This window comes from Pipistrellus kuhlii, unplaced genomic scaffold, assembly GCF_014108245.1.
Source record: "Pipistrellus kuhlii isolate mPipKuh1 unplaced genomic scaffold, mPipKuh1.p scaffold_m20_p_11, whole genome shotgun sequence".
Classification (NCBI taxonomy): Eukaryota; Metazoa; Chordata; class Mammalia; order Chiroptera; family Vespertilionidae; genus Pipistrellus; species Pipistrellus kuhlii.
Window position 1 is genome coordinate 29,402,415 of NW_023425416.1, and position 23,297 is coordinate 29,425,711.

The 23,297-nt window shown below is 40.7% G+C and overlaps 1 protein-coding gene across 11 annotated transcripts in view; it reads right to left on the reverse strand.

Moving 5' to 3' along the window:
• Positions 1 to 16,738, reverse strand: part of ACP3 (acid phosphatase 3) — a 38,232-nt gene extending 21,494 nt beyond the window's left edge. For 4 of the 11 annotated variants that reach the window (XM_036431475.2, XM_036431476.2, XM_036431478.2 and 1 more), the window contains exons 1-5: positions 16,535 to 16,734; positions 7,282 to 7,377; positions 5,712 to 5,798; positions 5,104 to 5,256; positions 194 to 292 (exon numbers count right to left, since the gene is read on the reverse strand). In XM_036431475.2, the coding sequence (XP_036287368.1) occupies positions 194 to 292; positions 5,104 to 5,256; positions 5,712 to 5,798; positions 7,282 to 7,377; positions 16,535 to 16,648 (549 nt within the window). In that variant the 5' untranslated portion in view covers positions 16,649 to 16,734. Of the gene's footprint in view, positions 1 to 193; positions 293 to 5,103; positions 5,257 to 5,711; positions 5,799 to 7,281; positions 7,378 to 13,937; positions 14,094 to 16,534 lie in introns of all 11 variants that reach the window. The other 7 variants (XM_045579291.1, XM_045579292.1, XM_036431480.2 and 4 more) reach the window with 6 other exon arrangements.
• Positions 16,739 to 23,297: the final 6,559 nt, after the last annotated feature.

The window sequence follows — 23,297 nt, forward strand, 5'->3', positions numbered from 1 at the left end:
TTCTGCCTGTGGTTCCAGCACAAGGATGGGGAAGAGGAAATGATGACTGACCTTCATTAAGGAGTCTCACCGATTGCCTAGACCAGTCACCGCAGGCCTGTTCCACCCACACTTTCAAGAATCTGCAGCCCTGCCCTTTGACTTGGCCCTCATACTTATGCACACACCATTGTGAAATGACACAATTTTTAACCTTGTAAGGTTGCAGCCTCTTCTGGAATTCCTCTGATTTCAAAGTCTCACTCTCTAGTTCTTGAAAACGAGGGCAGTTCTTGAAAGGCAGAAATAGCAACTGAGGACAAAAGAAAAATAATAAAACCTTTGTTAGTCAGAAGTACTTTGCTAAGGAAGCTGCAGCCATATTTTAAACATTAGATGCAAAGAAACATTCATAAGAGTATTAAATGTGTTTTGAGCTGAGTGGAAATCCTAAAATTGAGGGGAAAGAGGTAAGTGATCTGCTGGTCTTAAAAGTAGAATAGGTACCTAGAACTGAAAATCATTTTTCCCCCTTTCATGAACTTGCCTAAGAGAATTGTGCTATTGGTAAAAATTCATACTTTCTGGCTTTTCAATGTGAGATAATAACCCATCTCTTGCTTCCCTCTCCACCCCTTTTATTCTCTAGGTGTTCATGAGTATAGAGAAATGAATTGCAGGTTCTGGAAAGAATCTTGAGATATCAGTTAACCCATTTGTTGGCTTAAGTCTTGCAAATTTGCAGACTGTTAAAATAAGGGCACATATTGAATCCATAGAAAAATATACTTAAAGACCTATTATGAGGACAAAGTGATCATGCAAAAGTAAGTTTAAATCAAACAAGCTTTTGTAAATCATACTCCATAGGCTGGTGACTCCGAGTTGATTTTGCTGCTCTTGTTTTCCCCCTGTGGCTAGCCCTGAATTTCTAGCCCTTGGTAGATATCACTGCTTGGATGGTACTCTTCTCCTCCAAATGTAACATGTACAAAGCTGAGCTCAACTTCTTCATTTTTAACCAGTTCCTCTTCACCATCTCTCTATTGCTCGCTGATTTCAAAATATTTCCAGAATAGACCCCTTTTCCTGGTCTTCCTTGTCCCTTTCCCGTCCAAGCTACCCAAACCTGTGTTTCAACCACTGAGTTTCCTGTTGGATAGGACAGTGTCCATCCTTCCTACCTTCATATGCCATCTCTGTAAACAGCCTCACAAATCCTTTTTGTTTGATTTGTGTAACATGAAGCCTTTTAAAGCATCAGTCAGATCATGCCATCCTGTGCTTTATAACCCTCCCTGGCTTTCCATCTTACTTGGAATAAAACCTAAACTCATGGTTGGACCCTAGTGACTGCTCTGCCCTGCTTCCCACTGCTGTCCTCCCTCACTCATCTCCAGCAACACTGTGGGCCTTGGATGTCCCTTGGACACATAGGCTTGAGGTCTCTGCGAACTGTTCCCTGCTTGAGACACTCCCCCGCGGACTCCCACCCCGGATTTTCTAACCACCGCCAGCCACCACATGCCTGGGGGTATTTCCGGAAGGAGCGCAGATACGAGGAAAAACAGAGTGAGGAGGAGGGCGGGCGGGAGGAGGGACGGGGGGCTGGAGTGGAGGGAGGGAGGCTGGCGGGCGGGCTGTGGGAACCCCGCCAGACTGCCCCACCCCCGCCCGCCCGCACTGACAGCACTCTCCATCCCTCCACCCCTACTTTCGTCTTTTCTTTTCGGCTGTCTTCGTTTCTTTCTTTCGTCCGTTGTTTCTTTCGTTGCTCTTCTTTCTTCTTTCTCCCTCCTCCTGCCCCCCTCCCTCCTCCTCCCTCCCTCCCCTCCCTCCCTCCCTCCTTTCTTTCTTTCTTTCTTTTCTTTCTTTCTTTCTTTCTTTCTTTCTTTCTTTCTTTCTTTCTTTCTTTCTTTCTTTCCTATAAAATATAAACTCAGGGCCAACCAGATCTTGACTATTCTGTTCACTCATGTGTCCTCAATGCCTGGAACAGGGCCTGGCATATCAACAGCCACTGAGAAAACACTTTTTTATATAAGTTGCTTCCTGTCATTTCTGAGTCTGTGTATCACTTGTCTTACCTGTCTTTCCTTCCCTAACATCTTTGCCATCTAATTTCAAGCCCTCATTTCCTTATTTCTGAATTGTTTCAATCATGTCAGAGGCTCAAGTATCTTTTCCTTCAAAGTCACTGTTAGACAAATGCCTCAAAACACTACTCATCATCCATGTATGTTACTGAAGAAGGTATACTTAAAAAGTTTTCAATTACAGTTGACATTTTGAAAAAAGTATACTTTTATACCTACTGCTTTAAGTCAAATTTCATTGCATGATTTTCAAATTTTTCCATAGTTAGAAATGACATTATTGAGGAAAAAGCACAAGGCTATTCCTTTAAAGGTCTAGGTTTTAATGAATTATTTCACCTTTCTGGACTTGTTTCCTCTATCCACATATTGAAAAAAAATCAGGCCCAGTGCATGCAATCTGTGCACTGGTAGGGTCCCTAACTGCTGCTGGCTGATGCCTAGGGCCTTCCTCCCTCCCCCCAGCCAGCCCTGCCCCCTGGTTGAACTCCCAGAAAAACTCCCAGGTGAGGGGACAATTTGTATACTACGCTTTTATTATATATCGATAAAATAATACCTAAACATCTGCCAAACATTTTGCAGTTTACAAAGTCCTTTCCATTTCTTAACCAACTTAGTTTTCTCAAGCCCCTAATAAGGAGTTGGGGGGCGACTGCTTACAGAAAAGGAAACTGAGGTGCTGGGAGGTTACTCAAGGTCAAGTGTCTGAAGTAGTTGGCTCTCAGACCTAGCTTTTCCCAACTTTAAATCCAGCCCTCCTTTTACAGGACACTGCTGTTCAGCCTCATGATTCCTTCTGGCTATTAAATTTGGATTATCTAATCTGTACCCAAGACAGCTTCATTCTTTCTAAATATGAACTCAGTAAACAGAAGGGCATGTTTATTCACTCACTGCCTTCCGGCTGCCTTCTTCTCTTTCCTACCCCTCCTCCAAGGTCTGGTTCAAGTTCTCATTCTCTCCACAAAGACCCAAATGACTGACTGACTGTCCTTTGGTAGCTCTATGTACATCTCATTCTCTGATTTCATCCAGAATGTACAGCTTGTATTTGAAATCACTGCTCACCATCTTGCATTGGATTCTACACATTTCACACATGTGAATCTTTTCCATCAAATAGATCCATAAATTAATGAAGAAACCTGGCATATTTCTCTATAGCATTTAGCACAGCTCTGGGGATAACTTTGTATTGCTTGATTTTATTAGATTTTCTAGTTAATGTTAGAGGACTGTTTTATCTGAGAGAGCAGGGAGCTGGAAGCCATAGATAGGTAATCTTGTTTCTCTCTTCCTCTTCCTCACTCTCCTGTTTTTCTCTTTACTATTCTCTTTGTTATTTAATTTAATTACTACCTTTTGGGATTAAGGATTTAACAGCTACCTTGTCTACCTTGGCTAAATTTAGTGTTGCCGTCCACTCTTTAAGCAGAAAAGGCTGTGTTGAAAGTGAATTTTTTTTTTGAAGAAAATATCCGCAAACTCCTAAGAATACTGATAGTCATAACACTTCACTCCTGATTATGTGATGGAAAGAGGAATAAATAAATAATCCTGACTTTTCAGAAAACACTAGAAAAATTGTTTGGAATAGATTGAGTGAGGTTGACAGGGATGGGAAAAATTCTTGTGTCACCAGATGCAGCAATTGAATCACATTTCCGGGAGCACTGGCAGGACAGAGAATAGCAACCCACCCCTGAGGTGTGTAGGCTACAGTCTGTAGCCACGATGATCCTCAGAGAGAGATGAGATGGTCATGCTTTTACTGTGACTGCAGAGGAATGAGAAGGGTTCCTTGTCCTAAACAATTTCCTTCATATAATCTTAGATTCTATACCTGGGAGGTGAGTTAGATTTATTACTATTAAAAATAGCAATTCCTCTGAAAAGGTTAAAGAGTTCTTGATCAGTCCTACCCAGTGTAAATAAACTCGAGAGTTTCTCTCAAAGCAGCTTGCCTTACAGAACTGGTTCTCAGACTTGGCTGTCTCTGGAGTCATCTAGAGAGATTATTTTTAAAACACTGCTGTCTGGCTCTGCTGGTGTGGCTTAGTTGGTTGGAGTGTCATCCCATACACCAGAAAGGTTGTGGGTTCAATCCCTGGTCAGGGCACATATGGGAGGCAACCTGTCAATGTTTCTCTGTCACATTGATGTTTCTCTCTTGATCTCTCCCTTCATTTCTCTCTAATATCAATAAAAACGTCCTCAGATGTGGCTTTAAAAAATACTGATGCGGGGGGTCCAACCTCAGAGATGCTGATTTGTCATGGAGAGTCCCCTGGGCATTCGGAGTTTTAAGAAATTGTCAGATGATTCTAATATGTAGCTAAATTTGAGAAGCACTGGTTTTCAAAGAAGAAAATTGTTCTGAAATTACCTGGTTCCAGCAGTGATGCCTACAGGTTGTGTGGCTTTGGGTTCATTTTGTTTAACTTCTCTAAGCACTTATTTCCCTGGCTATCAAAGGAGAACAATAATATTGTCCATTCAAAATAAATATAAGGACACATAAAAAGTGTTCAGTACCAATCATATATTCAATTCAGTTCTTCATTTTCCTACCTAGAAATGGGGATTTTTCTTGGAAGGGTACTTTGTAGGTAAAGAGGTCTTAGGATATTCTGTGATGGAGGAGAACCTGTGTGGGCACCAAAGAATTGAACACTGGGAGCCATGTGTATGTGTGTATGTATGTACTTATGAGAGTGTATGTGTGTATTTGTGTACGTGTGTGTGTGTGTGTGTGTGTGTGTGTGTATAGATAGGGACAAATTGCCAAAAATTGAAAGAGTGGCAAAACAAAATAGATGATAAAGATCCAAAGAGAAATTCTGTTCCTACTCTCTCTTGCCTTGGGCTTTCTATATCCTACTTTATCCTTTGCACCTTTATTTAGGAAAAAATTAAGGCTGCACAGCCCAAGAAGAGTCCAGATTCTCAAATCCACAAGTACTGAGCAACCTGATGCCTGCTTTCTAGGCCCAATAGAATCTCCTGGTTTTCTCAGAATACTGACCCGATCTTCCATAAGAGGGACTGTGTGCACTGGGATGGGCTGCCAGGGCAGGTTGGGATTCCAGAGGCTAATACCATCTGGGGGAAACAGGGCTGCAAGGTTCGTCATGGCACTCATCAATGTCCGGTCAATGTCTGTGCTGCGAACATAAACCTAGAGTGGGAAAATCAAAGCAGAATCCAAATGAGAGGAACTGTGGGTTTTTTCTGTGCAGCTAGTACCTGAGAAAGGACAGGATATCCACACCAAAATATTAGCAAACATTGTAATAGCATCATGATCATAAGATCTGTTATGGAAGGGACAGTATTATGAGCATGGCACACTATAAAGCAACCTGCTATGCCAATAATTGAATTGACAAAAGAGACGAATTAAGTAGAGGCTACATATCACTACTTGTCAAGCTAAAGTCTTTACCATTGGTGTCCCTAACATTTTAGCTCACTCATATTCATAATGTTTTAGGAATAAAATATTTGTAGAAAGAGGAATACATTTCTAAGCAAGATATCTGTTGGGAAATAGGCAAAGCATGCTGAGAAATGCAAGGTTATATTAAATTCTTGCAGAGGGACAAGGTTCCCACTTTTAGCTCCCCAACTTGCCTGTTGATGTTTATAGGATTCATTTAAGAACTTTCCATATCTTTTCCTTATATACTCTCCAAGTTCATAATGCTGCTCCATGCCCATCTAGGGGGAAAATAAAAGCACAAATTATTGAAAGTAAGTTCTGTGACTCTTATCTATGCATCTCATCTCTCCTCATTAAATGAATGAACAATTGTGTACTGTAATAGTTCCACAGTAACACATTTTTAAATGAAAACAAGAAAAAAAAAAGCTGTAATTTTCAGTCATGACTCCCTGAGAAAACTCTTTACCTTCATTACCACTTAACATAGAGCCTCATACAGTTATAATTGGTGATGAATCTGGTTTACATAAATGATTCATCCCTGGTGTGGTAGGGCATTCAATGGTCATCTTTGTGGGCAGAACATTCAAAGGGCTGGTTGACCACTTTGGGGGTTGGTGGAAGAAATTCAACCATTAACAGGTTGGATTTGATGAATCTGAAGCTCACATTCAACCTCTGGGTGCAATGTTTTATTATTTGTACAGTTTACTTATGCGTGGTATAGGAAAAAACTAGAGCCTGTTACTCAGAGTATGGTCTGTGGATCATCAGAATTAGCATAATTTCAGAGTATGTTAGAAATCAAATTCCTGGCCCCCCTTCCCCCCTGATGTGAGGATGAGCTCAGGAATCAGTTTTCCACAAGCTCACTAAGACTGTGATGGCCAGTAATCATTGAGAAGCATTACTTTAGCTAAATGATCCCTAAGCCTATCTGTGCGTCAGAAGCAGAATGTATCTAGGGGTGCTGGTTGAAATGTAGATTCCTCAGCATTTCCCCCCAAGATTCCTGCTCATTAAATCCTGGTGTAGCCCTGGAATCTGCATTTTAACAAGTGCCCCGAGTGATTCAGATCCATGTATTAGAGCACCATGCTTTGAGAAACACTGCGTTCAGGTCTGTCTTTATCCAGACCTTCACCAGAGCTTCAGGAGTCAAAGAAGATGTGGTCCCTGAGGCTTCTGCTTGGCCCCATATGCTCATTTGCTTGCCACTCCTGGCCACCACTATTATCACCACCCCTCTAACATGGGGGAAGGAGGTAATAGGAGCAATGTATGCTTTGAGGTTGAGTGTTGAGTGTTGACCTATGAACCAAGAGGTCATGGTTTGATTCCCAGTCAGGGCACATGCCTGGGTTGCATGCTCGATCTCCAGTAGGGGGTGTGCAGAAGGCAGCTGATCAATGATTCTCTCTCATCATTTTTGTTTCTATCTCTCTCTCTCCCTTCCTCTCTGAAATCAATAAAAATATGTTTTGAAAAATCGAAACAGGAAATTTAATACACTTTTGGTACAGTTATTAGTCACTAAGACTGACTTGGACATGACCAGAAATTAAGGCTAACCGTTAGTTCCTCTTTGTTCCACAATTGAAACACATTTTAGACTTTTTAGAACCCAGATAATTGTGCAAAATATTTTCCTAGATCTGAGTAACCAAAGTGGTTTTATGGTTTCAATGGCTTACAAACCCCACAATGTTTAGTTTCCCCTGAGACTTACCACCAACGTTAGCTAAAAATCCAACCAACCTGAGTGAGTTGGCCAAATCCTTGTGGCCATGAGGTTTCTTTAATGGGGTCATTAGGAAAGGTATCAATGGGACTTCGGTCTCCATGCCTAAAAACCTGAAAATAGATTAAGACAGAAATGTTACAAATGTCATTTTGGTATTTTTGCCTCTACCCATCATAATAGATGTTTTTCTAAGCCACTGGTTCTCAATCGTGGCTGCTCGTAAAAATCACCGGGGGAGTTAAACATATTCTGAAGATGGAGTCACCCCTAGTAATTTTGTTTTATGAATTTGGGATACGGCCAAGGCATTAGGATTTTAAAAACCTTCTCAGGTAAATCGTAGTTTAAGAACCACTGTTCTAAGATTGCTAACACTTTTCCTGTGTTTCAGGTAAAGCAAGTAACAAATGATTAGCCATTGGGAGGCAGACCACCCGCACATGGAGATTGGTTTGCACATCGGATAGGACAAGAAGGAACACAAAGCTCAGTAAGGTCACTTTATTGCAGATGAACTTTGATGAGAAGTAGTCCTCCCTTAATTGCGGTTACAGTAATGATGGTGTCAACATTTTTTTTTTTTTTTTTTGCCTATAATAAAATGTTACTTAGAAATTGCAATTATTTTGCACCAATGATTCTTCAGTTTTTAGGAGGTTGGAGGTAAAGGAATTGCACTGGAGATAAGAAGAGCAAATTTTCTTTACTTTAAGGACATACTTTGGATGTGTACACAAAACATGCTATTTTTTTTTAATGTTTTTAATTGATTGCAGAGAGAGGAAGGGAGAAGGAGAGAGGGATAGAAACATCAATGATGAGAATCATTGATCCATTGCCTCCTGTACACCCTGCAACTCAGACATGTGCCCTGACCAGAAATCGAACTGTGACCTTTTGGTTCATGGGTTGATGTTCAGCTACTGAGCCACACTGGTTGGTATGTCATGCTATTTTGATTGCCCATTTTACTCTTTGGGGGGTGTAGCCTGAACTTTTGAAACCTTGATTACAATATGTTTTCTGAGCAGTATACTTAGCCAAACACAAAGTTATTTTATAAGCAAAAAAATAGAGAAAGAAAAACACTCAAGAAGTACAAGATGGCCCTAACCGGTTTGGCTCAGTGGATAGAGCGTCAGTCTGCAGACTCAAGGGTCCCAGGTTCGATTCCGGTCAAGGGCATGTACCTTGGTTGTGGGCACATACCCAGTGGGGGTGTGCAGGAGGGAGCTGATAGATGTTTCTCTCTCATCGATGTTTATAACTCTCTGTCCCTCTCCTTTCCTCTTTGTAAAAAATCAATAAAATATATTTTTAAAAAAGAAGTACTAGATGGCTCCAGACTGTTTGGCTCAGTAGATAGAGTGTCAGCCCTTGAGCTGAAAGGTCCTGGGTTCAATTCCAGCCAAGGGCACATACCTCAGTTGCAGGCTTCATTCCTGGCCCTGATTAGGGCTCATGCGGAAGGCAACCAATTGATGTGTCTCTCTCTATCTCTCCCCCTCTACTCTCTCTAAAAATTAGAGGGAAAATATCCTCAGGTGAGGATTAACCAAAAAGAAAAAGTACAAGATGAAGTCTACATTGGTGCCAGCACACACATTTAATTGCACTTTTTACTTATCCTACTTGGCTAAGATGCTTGCTCCATTGAAAAGAAAGCTGGGAGACTGTTCTTTTGAAATCCTGTAAAAGAGCTCAGTAGACACTGAATAAGAAAGATATCAAAGCTTTAGCCATCTTTGAGGCAGTGAGGGAGGATTCTAAGACTTTGGTCGTGTATGGAGAAAACTGATCTTTTAGTCCCTAAACCAGCAATTTTCAACAGGTGTGCTCAAGAAATTTTAAAACATGCAATACCTGGCTATTTTGTCAGGGACACTGACCTCTTTTTCCTTAGATAGTCAAATAATTTAAAAAAAAAAATGACAACAGCCGACACAACAATAGCTGTTTGGTGTGAATGAATCAAAAGTAAAACTTTTTTCAAAAATCAGATTGGCATGTGCCGAAGAATTTTAGTAATTAGTTTATGTGTGCCATGAGATGAGAAAGGTTGAAAATCGCTTCCCTAAACTAAAATCTCATTAGCATAGGCTACAGCAAATAGAGGGCTACTGATGCAGTGGGTCTTAAGAAACCGTCTGGGCCAGATAAGGAATTACTGTCATAAACGGTGCCCTGATGGCAGGAAGGAGGGCCACATAGTCTCTGATGAGCACCTACAGTTATTTGTCACCAAGAGTGACTTGGTCATGACCAGAGATTATTGAGGCTAAGTGTTAGTGCTTCTCTTTTCACAATAGAAGCACACTTTAGACATTTAGATACCGAAATAGTACATGCAAAATACTTTCCCAGATCTGAGTAACTAAAGTTGTTACATGAGTCAATAGATATAAACTCCACGTTGTGTAATTTCCCCAGTTTCTCAACTTCATTACTGTTGACATTTGGGCTGGATAATTCCTTGTGAGGAGCTGTCCTATGCCTTATAGCTATGACAAGCAAATTGTGGCTCGCGAGCCACATGCAGCTCTTTGGCCCCTTGAGTGTGGCTCTTCCACAAAATACCACGGCCTAGGCAAGTCTATTTTTTTAAAAAATATATATTTTATTGATTTTGTACAGAGAGGAAGAGAGAGATAGAGAGTTAGAAACATCGATGAGAGAGAGTCATCGATCAGCCGCCTCTTGCACACCCCCTACTGGGTATTATACATACCCTTGACCGGAATTGAACCCAGGTCCCTTCAGTACCCAAGCCGACGCTCTATCCATTGAGCCAAACCGGTCTCGGCAAGGCAAGTCTATTTTGAAGAAGTGACGTTAGAATAAGTTTAAGTTTAAAAAATTTGGCTCTCAAAAGAAATTTCAATCGTACTGTTGATATTTGGCTCTGTTGACTAATGAGTTTGCCGACCATTGCCATATAGGATGTTCAGCAGCATCCTTAGCCTTTGCCCACTAGATGATAGTAGCATTCCCCACTCGTGACAACCAAAAAGGCACGTGCCCTGACTGGGAATCACACCGTGACTCCTGGTTCATAGGTCCACGCTCAACCACTGAGCCACCGCGGCCAGGCAGACCTCAAGTGCTAAAAAAAAAAAAAGAAGAAGAAGAAGAAAAAAAAAGTCCATCAGAATGTGTTACTTGGTTGCTTAGAATCCACTCATTCTGTTATTGGGCAGAAAATCGTAAAGATATACAAAAGTAGAGATTTTTATAGTGAGCCCCTGCCTACTCTAAGACATTATATCATTTCAGACATTATATCATTTCCTATTTCTCTTTGCATAAAATTATAATTTCCTTCCTCTGGCTCACAAGATCCTACCTGATCTGGTCCTGCCCATCATAATGTTCTCATCTTACATTTTTGCTAAACATGGTTAGTCACCAAGCTCTCCTGCTGGCCCATCCATCCGATATAATAAATTTGTTCCAGCCTCAGAGTATTGATGTCCTATCTGCCTCAAATGTCCTGTTTCTACTTCTTCCGCTGGGGCATGCGTGCATGCGTGCATGCATACACACACACACACACACACACACACTCACTAAATTCACATCTATCCTGGGAAAGGCAACCTCTGTGGAGAGGCCTCCCTTGACCACAGGTTACAAAGAAATTCCTGCTCCATCTTTCTCATCCCCCGGCTCTATTTTTTATCCCTATTTGCTTGTGTTTTGTGTGTATGTGTATCTGGCATCTCTTCTCTCCTAAATTCCTTGAGAGTAGAATCCTTGCTGTTATGGGCACTGCTATATCCCCAAACAGTGCTGGCACATAGGAAGCACATGCTCCCCTACAGCGAGATGCCTTTGAAGGACATGTAGGCCTGGGGACCACAGCGCCTAGGAGAGCCCCTGGAGGGTTTTTTGTGAGTGGAGGCCGGAGCCCTGGCTTTTGTTTGCCAGCAGAGAGTTCTCTCTGGTCCCTCTTTTATATATGCCAACCAATTTGTAGGCATGGCTCTGGACAGTTACAGCTGGAGTCCCCAGCACCTGGTACGCCACAAAGAAGTTCCAGTTCGTCTTTAATAGCAAGAAAACATTCCACACCTTGCTGGGTCATTTGGGGGACTCAAAATGCAAACGTAAGAGCCTGGCATCTAGGATAGTGGTCGGCAAACTCATTAGTCCACAGAGCGAAATATCAACAGTACAATGATTGAAATTTCTTTTGAGAGCCAAATTTTTAAAACTTAAACTTATATAGGTAGGTACATTGTTATTAACTTAATTAGGGTATTCCTAAGCTGGCCTTTGCTAAAAACTCAGGGGCCAAAGAGCTGCATGTGGCTTTAATAGTTCCACAATAACACATTTTTAAATGAAAACAAGAAATTCTGCCTTTGCAATTTTTTTTTAAAAGAAACTCATCCTTTATTTTCCAACTCAGGTTTTACTGTGCTTTTCCTGAATTATGGTAGCATCCTCTCTCTGTTCTTCCTCCAGCTTTCCCCCTCTTCAAACCATACTGCAGATGTGCCACCCCCAAGAGAAAATGAATTAGAATTCATAGTGGTTAAGACTTGAGTAAAAGAGGTAAAATAGTTATTCTAAGGTTCTAGTTAGTCTAATGTTATAGTGTAGATAATGACCTAGTACCTTATGTTCTCTTTTCTTTGCTCCCTTTCAGTTACACATGTGCCTAACTACAAAGTTTACTTATTAATTTTATAAACTAGAAAATAAAATTTGTATTCTATTAAATTTATAAGCTCAAAAATAATAAAGGATTACTTAGAACCTTGAGGACATCATGCTAAGTAAGATAAGTAATTCACAAAAGGACAAATACTGCATGATTTCACTTATATGAAATATATAGAGTAGTCAAATTCATAGTGAGAAGGTAGGATGGTGATTGTAAGGGGCTGAGGAGAGGGGAAAATAGGAGTTTCTGTATAAAGGGTATTGAGTTTCTGTTTTCAAGATGAAAAGAGTTGGGACATATGTAATCCTTTCAACAATAAAGATTTTTTTAAAAATAAAAAAATGAAAGAATTAATGCCACAGAAACAAACAAACAAATAAAAAACTGAGGTAAGAAGTAATCTATTCAATGAAAAAAATATATAACATTTATCCAAGTTTTATAATTCAGAGCAAATTGATATATTATCGATATGTCCCTCCAAATTTTATAGCAAGACAACTGTGTATCAAGAGAGGTATTATTTATTTGTCATTGTCTAAAAATACTTTATCTTAGACAAGTGCTTTCACTGGACGAATATTTGTGATAATTAAATCAATTGCTTTTGTCTTTAAAAAAGAAAGATGAAAAGAGTTCTGGAGTTGGATAGTTCTGGAGTAGTACCGCAACATGAATACACATAATGCCACCTAAGTGGTTCTGGAACTTGAATCAATGAAAGTTTAACGTTTTCTTAGGTATGGATTTCCACTTTTATTTTAGCTCACAGTCCTAGAAAATTTAGAACAGTATGGGGCTGTCCGGCTGAGGAGTAACACGCCAATGTTTCCTTTCCTGGAGGAGTGAGGAAGAAACCTGAAGGTCTGATGTCCGTGGAAAAGTGTGATGGCCAGCCTCATTTGAATTTGCCCAACTACAGTGTGCAAGTTACTCATCCCAGTGTAGAGATCATGTGCTTAACATTTGGGGACTGTTTTCTTCCAGAATATTCTATGGCCTGAGTAAGAATTTTGCAAGGTTAACTATAAAGAATAAGAGCTTATACTGTGGGATTCATCATCCTTTTGTTGTTAATCCTCACACAAGGATATTTTCCCATTGATTTTTAGAGAGAGTGGTAGGGAGTGGAAAGAAGGAGACAGCAGGCAGAAGGAGAGACAGACAGAGGCAGGCAGAGACATGAATATGACACATTGATTGGTTATCTCCCGATCTGACTGGGGCCAGAAATTGAACCCTCAACCCTTTGATGTGCAGGCTGAGGTGATGCATTTCTTTCTTTGTAAAACCTGGGTGGATTGAGGAGTTTTTATCTCTGTCTGAGATCACCTGAACTTGTGGTTTCCCCTTGTTTGGGAAGAGAATGCTTTCAAACAGCATCTCCCTATTTATGGATGGAATAATGATATACAGGATTATAGTAGGTGTGTGTGAGCATACAGATGAAACAAGATTGCCCATGAGTGATAATTATTGAAGCTGCCTTATGGATACATTGGAATCCACCATACTTATTCTCTCTATATAAATTTAAAAATAGCAATTCTCTAAGGGTTTCCTACAGTATACTCTCTGGAAAAAGGGAGGTAGATTGTGTAGTCAAAATTTAGAAAATACAATTTACAAAATCCTTTCTTTGAACGTTACAGTATATATTAAAATGTTAAAGATTGGGAGTTCTGCATTTAAGAGACCTTTAAATACAGTTTAAACCATGCTCAATCCCCAATGCTGATTTGACTATTGAAACCCACTTCACCAAGCAATGTCTATCAACAACTAGTCCAATTAGCATTCTGTGGGGCACACTTTGGTGAAGCTGTTTTAGAAGATCATGTGGTGACCCTGCTTATGAGACAGAACAAGGACCAAGGATAGTCTCCTGCTCTTCCTGCCAAGAACAGCTTTTCAGAGTTGTGGGAGATTTCTTTACTTTGGATCACAGAGGAGAAGCGAGAAAACCACCTGCGGGTTATGAATTAAGTCAGCACACCAAACCTCCATGGGCCAATCTCAGCTCCAGGTGCTGCGTTAACAAGAACATATTGTCCAGTGATTAAGGGCATGGCCTCCGGGGTCATACAGCCTGGGTCCAAATCTTGGCTGTGTGTTCATGGGAAAGTTGCTTAACCTCTGTGTCTCAATCTTTTTCATCTATAAAAGAGGGATCATAAAAATCCTTATGGTGTGGTTGCCAGATGTAGCAAATAAAAATACAGGATGCCCAAATACCTCATGGAACATATTATATTAACACTAAACAATTATTTGCTGTTTGCCTGACATTAAAATTTAGCTGGGTATCCTGTGCTTTCTTGGCAGCACTACTTTATAGGGTGGTCAGGAGGATTATGTGAAATAGTCCATTTTGAACTCTCAGAACAGTGCCTGGCACGTAATAAGCACTCAATTAGCTATGGCTTATTGTCATTCATATTATCTATTTAATCAGAGGCATCTTTCTTTTGTTCTGGTTCTCCTGATAATTTCCCAAGGATTTTCCTGGGTATATAATGGAACTATTTATAGTAAAACACTTGCTAATTTTCCTGGGTATATAATAGAGCCACTTATAGTTGAATATTTGTTATAATTCACAGAAAGAAGAAGGTACTATCTTCCCGAAACCGGTTTGGCTCAGTGGATAGAGCTTCAGCCTGTGGACTGAAAGGTCCCAGGTTCGATTCTGGTCAAGGGCATGTACCTTGGTTGCGGGCACATCCCCAGTAGGGGGGCGTGCAAGAGGCAGCTGACTGATGATTCTCTCATAGATGTTTCTAACTTTCTGTCCCTCTCTCTTCCTCTGTAAAAAAAAAAAAAAAAAAAAAAAAAATCAATAAAATGTATTTTTTTTTTTTTTTAAAAAGAAGGTACTATCTTCTGGTTTAAGTCCTTGGACAGAAGTTGTTTTGCAAGGGCCAAGAAAGGTGTATTAAGTTGCCTTTCATCTACCATTAGTGGGAGGAAGCTGTGGTAGGAGAAATTGTTAACATTGGCTTTGTGTGAGAATTGTTCATTGTTTTTGGCTCCCAGTGAACTACCTCCATAAGGTTTTTCTTAGGGAAGAAGATTTAACTGGGACTTCCTAAACTTAGGTTCACAAAGAGTGGAGGGGAAGAAAGGAAACCCAGGAGAATTTGGTTGTCAAGGGAAGTTAGCCTGGGCTGTAGTAAAACAAGGAGGAGACCCAACCACAGGCATTTCACTGAGGGTGGACTGTAATATCTCAGAGAGGGTCACTACTCAACTGGCTTGTCACAGGTTTACAGCATCGCAGGAGAACTTCTGCAGTTCCCACATTTGCTCAATGCACATGTTGGCAAAGGAACCCACGCAAAGAACTAAAAGTCTAACTCCCATGGATTTCCCTAAGCAAATGAAAGTCTAACTTCCCATGGTAGGCGCACAATATTACACAGCTTTTTCAGCACAGAAACCTGACAGCTGGTGAATCGTCTGTAAATTAATGGATGGTATATTTCTCTTGTTCGTTCTCTCTCTCTCTCTCTCTCTCTCTCTCTCTCTCTCTCTCTCTCTCTCTCTCTCTCTCTCATTGTTGACTCATGCCCTAGTAAAGATTTATTGGACTAAGAATCATGACTTGCATAAACACATGGTCATGACTCTTTTTTTGTAGAAGGAAAAGGAGTTTTGACTACACTTAAGCTGACAAAATAGGAACTCCATGTTTAATTTTAAAGGAAATTTTAAAAATAAAAATAATGAACATTCTTACAGAGAAAAAAAATCTTTGTATTTATCAGCATACTTCCATAATCAAATGAAAAATTTGAGAAAGAGAGGGAGAGAACCTGTGAAAGACAAGGAAAGGGTCGAAGGCAGAAACAGATCTAAGAGAAACAGAGAAACAGAGAAAATCAGACACAAACAGAAACCAACAGAAGGATTAATTTCAGAACTGGTATGTAAAGTGGTAAATCCCCTTTACTTTGCAAACTCTCTATTTTTAAAACAGTGCCAACAGTATATTTCATTCCCCAACATCATGCCTGAGGCAGTCTCTTCTCCCCCCACCTCCCCACCTTTTCTCATAACCTGTCACACTTATGGGTGGAGAAAAACATGATTTCAGGGGTAAATCAAATCGCTGTATCAGGAAGTCATCCTAGAACACCTGAGTTTAGTTTCATTTTTCCGTTTCAAACACTATTTATAAATTCCCTGGTAAACAGAAGGGTTTCTTTACTCAGAAATGACTGTTTTCTGGGTTTGCAAACAAATAATCATGAAACGTAATGAAGCTAGTTCAGCCCCTGGTACTAAACAGCGCCAGCTGTGGCTTCTTCTCCCTCCCCGCTGGATTGGCTGTCAAAAGGAATCTGTATTCAAGGCAGTTGTGAAGAAAATGGATAAACAAGGAACATGGGCCAAGGCAGAAATACCCAAACCAAACACCTTTGCATCCTTACACGTTAAAACTTCACTCCAAGGAACTTGCGAAACCTGATTATTCACTCGCCTGGTTTGGTCTCCCCAAGACAACAAACAAGAGGGTAACCAGGAACTTGACACTCGATGTTCAGACCCTGCTGGTCACAGTTTTGGGAGAAAAGCAGTGAGAAAAGAGTACTCACCAGAGTCACAAACTTCAGCTCCTTAGCTCCAACACCTGGGTCCCGCCAGAAGCAAAGCAGGAGCAAGAAGCTAAGGCTGGCTGCCCTGGCCTCCAGGCTAGGGGCAGCTGTCATGCTGGGGAGAGCTGCTGCTGGCAGGACTTAGGAGGTGCAACTTCCCCCGAAAAAGCCATTAAAGGGGAAGCTATTTAATCAAGAATTAAAAGAGAAGGAGGAGCTGGGAGGAGCCAGACTCCTCACTTGTAAAACCTCCAGGAAGCTTGGGGCGGGATTTGGCACGGTCAGCTTAATTTTGAGGGCTGGGTGTTGGAGATCACAATCTTCTGAACTGAAGTTGCAAGGAGACCCAGGGAGCAGAAAGCTGGGGCTCTAATGTCACAGAGCAAATTCGCAGGCCTTTCTTTTTGAGTTGAGCTTTATCTTTCCTTTCCATGGAGTGTGATCCAGCGTTTGCTTTGTGGCTGTCACTTGGGGAAGGGATTTACCCCGACTTGGGAAGCTTAGGCCAGTCATGATTCATCTCTTGGGAATCCAGAATCATAAGGGGTGAACCAAGGAAGAAACTGGCAGTGGAATAGAATAGTAAGAAGCTAGGAAAATCCCAGAACAAGTGGGACAGGGAAAGCAGTAGCAAGAAGTTGAGGTGAAAGCTTGCTGCCCTGGCCACCAGGAGCGGGGAGCAATGGGCAATGGAGGCTCGTCCCAGGCTCACCCCCCTGAACCTGTCACCAAGGCCCCCTTTTCTCTGATTTCCCAGTGAGCCAAAGCAGCCCAGCCTAGGCTCTCTGGTTGCTTCTTCTTCTATGCCCTTCCTTTGTTTCACTGTCCTAAGTACATTTTTTGCTGTAGCCAACACATTCTTGCTTGCTTTTCTATATTTGGTCTCTTGATTGAAATCTTTCCTTAAAAAAGACAAGAACCGAGGTCTCCTCCTTTCACCAGTAACTCAAGGACTGGCATATTTTGGGTCTATTACCCAGGCTACACGTGACCCCCTTTCTAAAACTCTCATGTAGCCCATAGAGGTATTCTTAAGTTGCAGGAGAGCTAGAGCCATTTTATACTCACACGTTAAGTTACTTGGGGCTCGCCTGTGATGTTTTAAAATTAGGGTTAAAAGTTTATTTCCTAACCTGACACAGTCCAAGCACTACAACAAACGAACTCACAACTGCCCATCACCAACTTTGGCCATGAGCCTGACATTCTGGGTGAGTCATACCCTGGCCTCTCCAGCCATGATCTCATCGGGGAAGCTATGGAAGAGGATAATCTGGACTAAGGAAACTTAGCTCCCATTTTTTCTCATCCTGTCAGCCCCAATCATAGGCTAAAGTGGGATTTTCAAGCAGAGCTCTTGTCCTGCAAGCAGGAGAGCAATGCTTTCCTCATAACCTGTTGCCCAGCGCATAGTGCTTACCTGCGACAGGAGGGTGCTGTCGCGATGTGATCAAGGATGACCCAGAATGCGATGTGTGGGAGAGCCATTCTTCTGTATGTGAAACATGAAAGTATGTGTGGTTAGGTTAGGGTTAGACATTTAAGGGGACCTGTGATATAACATTCTCCACCTGACAGTCTCCACTGTCATTTCTAATGGGTGAGATTTTGAGGAGATGGGTGCAGGGAAAGGAAGTTGTCCAGGGCAGAGCTGAGGTTGCCACACTGATCCCTGCTGTGTGGGCCAAGCAACCTGGGAAAGGAAGCTCCAGTGCCTGCTTACTGTTCACAGGCTTAGCTCTGAACCATGGGCCTTACATTGTGCCAGACACCTGATTTTGTTCAATGTCTCCTTTTCTCTAGGATCAGCCTGGCTCCTTGTTCTCTGGTCTTCTTCCCTGTCTCACGGTTAGATTGATGCCGATACTATTCTGAATACAGCTTTAGTGCTTCCTGATAGTCACACTGCTCCTGTAACCTACCTGTGTTAGGTTGTGCTAGGTTAGATGAGCCCTCCTTCTAACCCAAACCCTACTATCTCTGTCACCTGCTCTGGGCTCATTTTAGCCCTTCAAGTAAGATCAACAACAACAATAACAACTTCTTATAGAGAGAACAATCACACACACATATGAAAAAAAGCTGCTTGAATTGAACACATCTCAATTCAAACTTAATTCAAGTTGGAATAAGTAGATAGTTTATAATTCTGTCTCAGTCCCCACCCAAACTCCTACTTCAATCATCAAATTATAAGGAGAGGATAAGGTTATAAATGCAGATCTGCACACCATGAAGTAGAGTTTGATACCTCAATTCAGATAAAACCTATTTTAGAATCGTCCTTGGTTTTTTGAATCTTGAACTTAGAGTCATCTGGAATTAACATATGGATATGATAGCATTGATAGTGAGACTTGAAAAAATATTGAGATGTCTTCCTTTACGTCCTAATGAAGGTTGCCAATCATTTTATTGCCAAGGATTAGCAGAATTTACTGGCTGAATCGCCTTAGTTTCCTTGTGATATTTCTTTCAACCTCTAATTAGTATGTGTTAGGAAGTTCCATAAGTGGCACAGGCTGTGTTCATCGGAAAACAGACACCCAGATGGAGATTTGCATGTGTGAAATTTATTAGGGAGTGTTATTAGGATCAGCAAAGGTGAGGGGAAGATAAATGAGCAGAGTGGAGAAAGAGGAAACCCTGCTTCTTCTGCTAACTTTCTAAAGCTGGGAAGGCCTTTGGAGTTGTTCTGAATTGGGTGAAGGGACAGGACTTTTTACTCCGACATTAGCCAGTTGTGGGGAAGCTATGGAAGAGTATAATGTGGACTAAGGAATTAACATATGGAGGGAGGGTGTTTGGAAGGGAGTTTGACCCTGTATAAGGTGGCTCTCTTCTGCCAGGACACTTCTCAAAGGAGTTGACAGCAAAGTGATATCAGACAATAAGTTCCCAAGAGCTGGGGTGAATTATTCCTTCAGCTTATAAAGGGAGACCTGGGTGGTATAACACAGAATCATGATAATGAACAAATATTTATGAGGGGGAAAAAATTCATGGTTTTTGGTAGATAGAAGGCTATAAAAGTACTAAATATGCTTCTGATAGCAAGAGACTAGGTTGGAAATCCATTAACAGGTACATTGGCTATTCACCAGCTAGAAAGCCTGTTTGAATTCTCTGACTTGCTACATCTTCACAATTGTATTATTTGAATTTCAGTGCCATATAGACTTTGGGCACTCAATAATATTGATTGGTTAACAGTCAATATAGAGAACAATTATTGTTTCAGAACCTTGTTACTATGTTAACTGATTTGAGGCAAATTTAATATAGATGAGTTTAGAGTAAAAGTTCTTTTCCCCTAAACCAGTCACTGTGTGTGTGTGTGTGTGTGTGTGTGTGTGTGTGTGTGTGTGCTTCTATTTGCCCTTGCATAGAATGACTATGGTTTAATATTTAGATAAACACCCCCTTCAATCACCAGTGACTATGTCATTGGAAAGTATCAAAGTAAGCTATAACTGAGGTCATCTTTCCTGCATCTCTCTAATTATAACACATGTAAGAATCACTTGGGAAGCTTAATGAAATACAGATTCCTGGGCCTCACTCCCAGAATTCCAGTTCAGGAGATTCAGATAAGATCAGGAAAAGTGTCCTGCCAAGCCTTATTGGAGCATGAAGTGAAAGGGAAAAACAGTAATACTGATCCTGTCTTTATGTAAAATTTTGATATTTAATAATGACATTGTTTTACATTAATTCATTAATTATTTTAATTGATGTGTGTTTGTGTGTGTGTGTGAGAGAGAGAGCTCACAACATTATTCAGTTGCCTCCCATTTGTGCCCTGACCAGGGATCAAACCTGCAACCTTTTGGTGCATAACACTTCAACCAACTGAACCACCCAACTAGGGCACAAATAATTTCTTACTGTAAGTGTTCCATGCAATATTTGGGCATCTTGTATTTTCATTTGCTAAATCTGGCAACTACTCCTCAACATTTTTGTAAAAACATTATGATTCCTATTTTATAGATGAAAAGAATGGAGGCACAAAGAGATTAAGCAACTTGCCCATGGTCACACAACTGAGATTTGAACCAAGGCTGTATGACCCCAGAGGCCATGCCTGCATCACTGGAGAATATGTTCCTGTTGTGTGTGTAAAACCCAGCCCATGGAGCTGAGCTCTCCCCGTGGAGGTTGGTGGGTTGGCTTAACTTGTAATCAGAGTGTGGTTTTCTTGCTTTTCCTCTTTTGGAGATTTGTGAACATGGTGGGAGGAGATGTAGTCAGAGAGGTGAAATGGTGTCAAATCGCACAGGGTCTTGTTTGCTTGGTGAGGAGCCTGAATTTATTCTAAATGCAATGGGGAGACCCATGGAGAATTTTAATCAAGGGAGGGATATGTGTTAAAAATCACTATGGCTACTTATGAAGAGAGAATTTCAGAGGAGCAAATGAGGGAGCGAGGAAAACAGCCAGGGGGTTTATAGCATTGGCACAGATATCTTGGATCAAGGTGGACCGAGGGGAGGTGGAAAAAGAGGATGGAGGGAAGAGCTGATCAGTCTTGGATATGAGATATGATGGGGAGTGAAAATCAAGAAGAACTCCCAAGCATTGGGCTTGAGAATTGGATGAATGGTTGTGCTGTTACCAAGGTCACATATCAGAATGCTTTGGGCCATGAGTTGCAGAAGAACCATCTATGTTTTCATATAACTAGTAGTACAATGGTTGAATATTCCAGGTTTGGTTAATTTAGGGGCTCAACAATGTCACCAAGATCCTAGGTTACTTCTTTCGCCATCTCTCTCATTTAGATTAGCCCTATTAATGATTTCAAGATGGCTGTCACTGTTTAGATATAGAGTAATTATGCAATACCTATAATATAGCTATAATACCATGCAATAGCTCTTCTAATTAAACTTTGTTTTATAGATGAGGAAATTAAAGTGCAGAAAGATTAAGTTACTTGCTTAAGGTCACACTGCTAATAGGTGACAAGCCAAGATGCAAACCCTGGATGTCTTACTGCAGACCTTGCTCTTAACCTCTACACCAAAGGGAGTAAACAATCAACATTTCAATCTAAGTAGAGATGGCTATTGGATATGTGAGTCTGGAATCTGGAAGAAAGACTGGGATTATTGATATAAGTGTGGTTATCCTGGTGATAGTATATAATGCCAGACATAGTATATAATGCCACAGGCTTATATGACAACACATATAAAGAAAGTATCAAAAGAGAAGAGGAAAAGCCAATATATATATACACAGAGAGTTGATCAGAAGTTACCTAGGCTGGGGGTGGATATCAGAATTAGCTATAAATGAGCAAGAGGGATCTTGCTGGGACAAGAGAAATGGTCTAAAACTGGATTATTGTGATGGTTGCAACAACTCTGTATATTAACCAAATATCATTGAATTATATACTAAAATGAATGTTATGTAAATATATGTACCTCAATAATGTTTTTTAAAAAGTAAACGGAAAAGGACCAAGAACAGAGCACTGTGGCATGCCAACCTTTATAGTGTAAGCAGGAGGGATCTGGAAGCAAGTGATGAGGACTCGAAAGGGAACAGAAGAGTAGTGTCAAGGGAGCTGGAAGAGAGCATTTCATGGAGGAAGAAGTCAACTGTTTCAAAAGCCCTGAGTATTTGCACAAGAAGGATGAGGACAGAAGCAGTGGCCAGTGGATTGGGCAAGATGAGGTGGTATTGACTCTAATAGGAGCAGTGCCTGTGGAGTGGGGAAGATGGAAGTGCACTCAGAACTGACTGAGAAGGGAATGAGTAATGAGGACACAGAAGTAGCAGCCACCAAGGACTCTTTGGAACAATTTTGTATGAAAAAGGAGCTGAAAATGGGGAGCTAGATGGAGAAGTTGAGGAAGAAGATGTGGGCTTTCCCTGTTTTTAAGTATTGAGTTTATATGCTGAGTGAAAGCAAGGAAGGTGGAGAATGTTTTAAAGGCTTCAGGAGCAAGGGGTTGGGAAATACATGTCTTGGGTAGTGGAGAAATGAACACACCACAGTGCAATGACCCAGCAGTGCCAAGGGCCCACTTGAGATCTTGGCTATAATAGTTCAACATTCCTTTACTTTCATTGTTTGTTTATTTACCTTTTATTCAGCACAAGTTTGTTAAGAGTACATTTCCAGTTGGGTGGGTTCCCCCCCCCCCTTATTTCTCTTTTCTGATTTTAATTGTTAGTACTTAAAACATAACTTTAAATAATAGTTGTGATATAGGAGCACTTATAACCATTTATGACTTTATAGGAACTACTTCTAATGTTTTATTGTTAGGCAGGAAGCTGGATTTTTTACTTAACAAACACATGTATACAAAAAGACATTTCTTCCCCATCCCCATTTATAGAATTAAAAAAATCCTGCTTTATTAAGAATTTCTAAAAATTAAGAAAAATATATTGAATAGATATTGAATATGCTACAGATTTTTAACATCTGTGGAAAAATTATTTTAATTCCTTTGATTCTTTAATATGTGGAACTTTATATTTCTGCAATAATCCTTTTGCATTTTTCTTTCCATGAGTAACTGTGTTCCATTTCTACCATTTTATTTTTGTTTAGTTTTTTAAAAAATACATTTTATTGATTTTTTTTTTTTTACAGAGAGGAAGAGAGAGGGATAGAGTTAGAAACATCGATGAGAATCATCGATCAGCTGCCTCTTGCACACCCCCTACTGGGGATGTGCCCGCAACCAAGGTACATGCCCTTGACCGGAATTGAACCTGGGACCTTTCAGTCCACAGG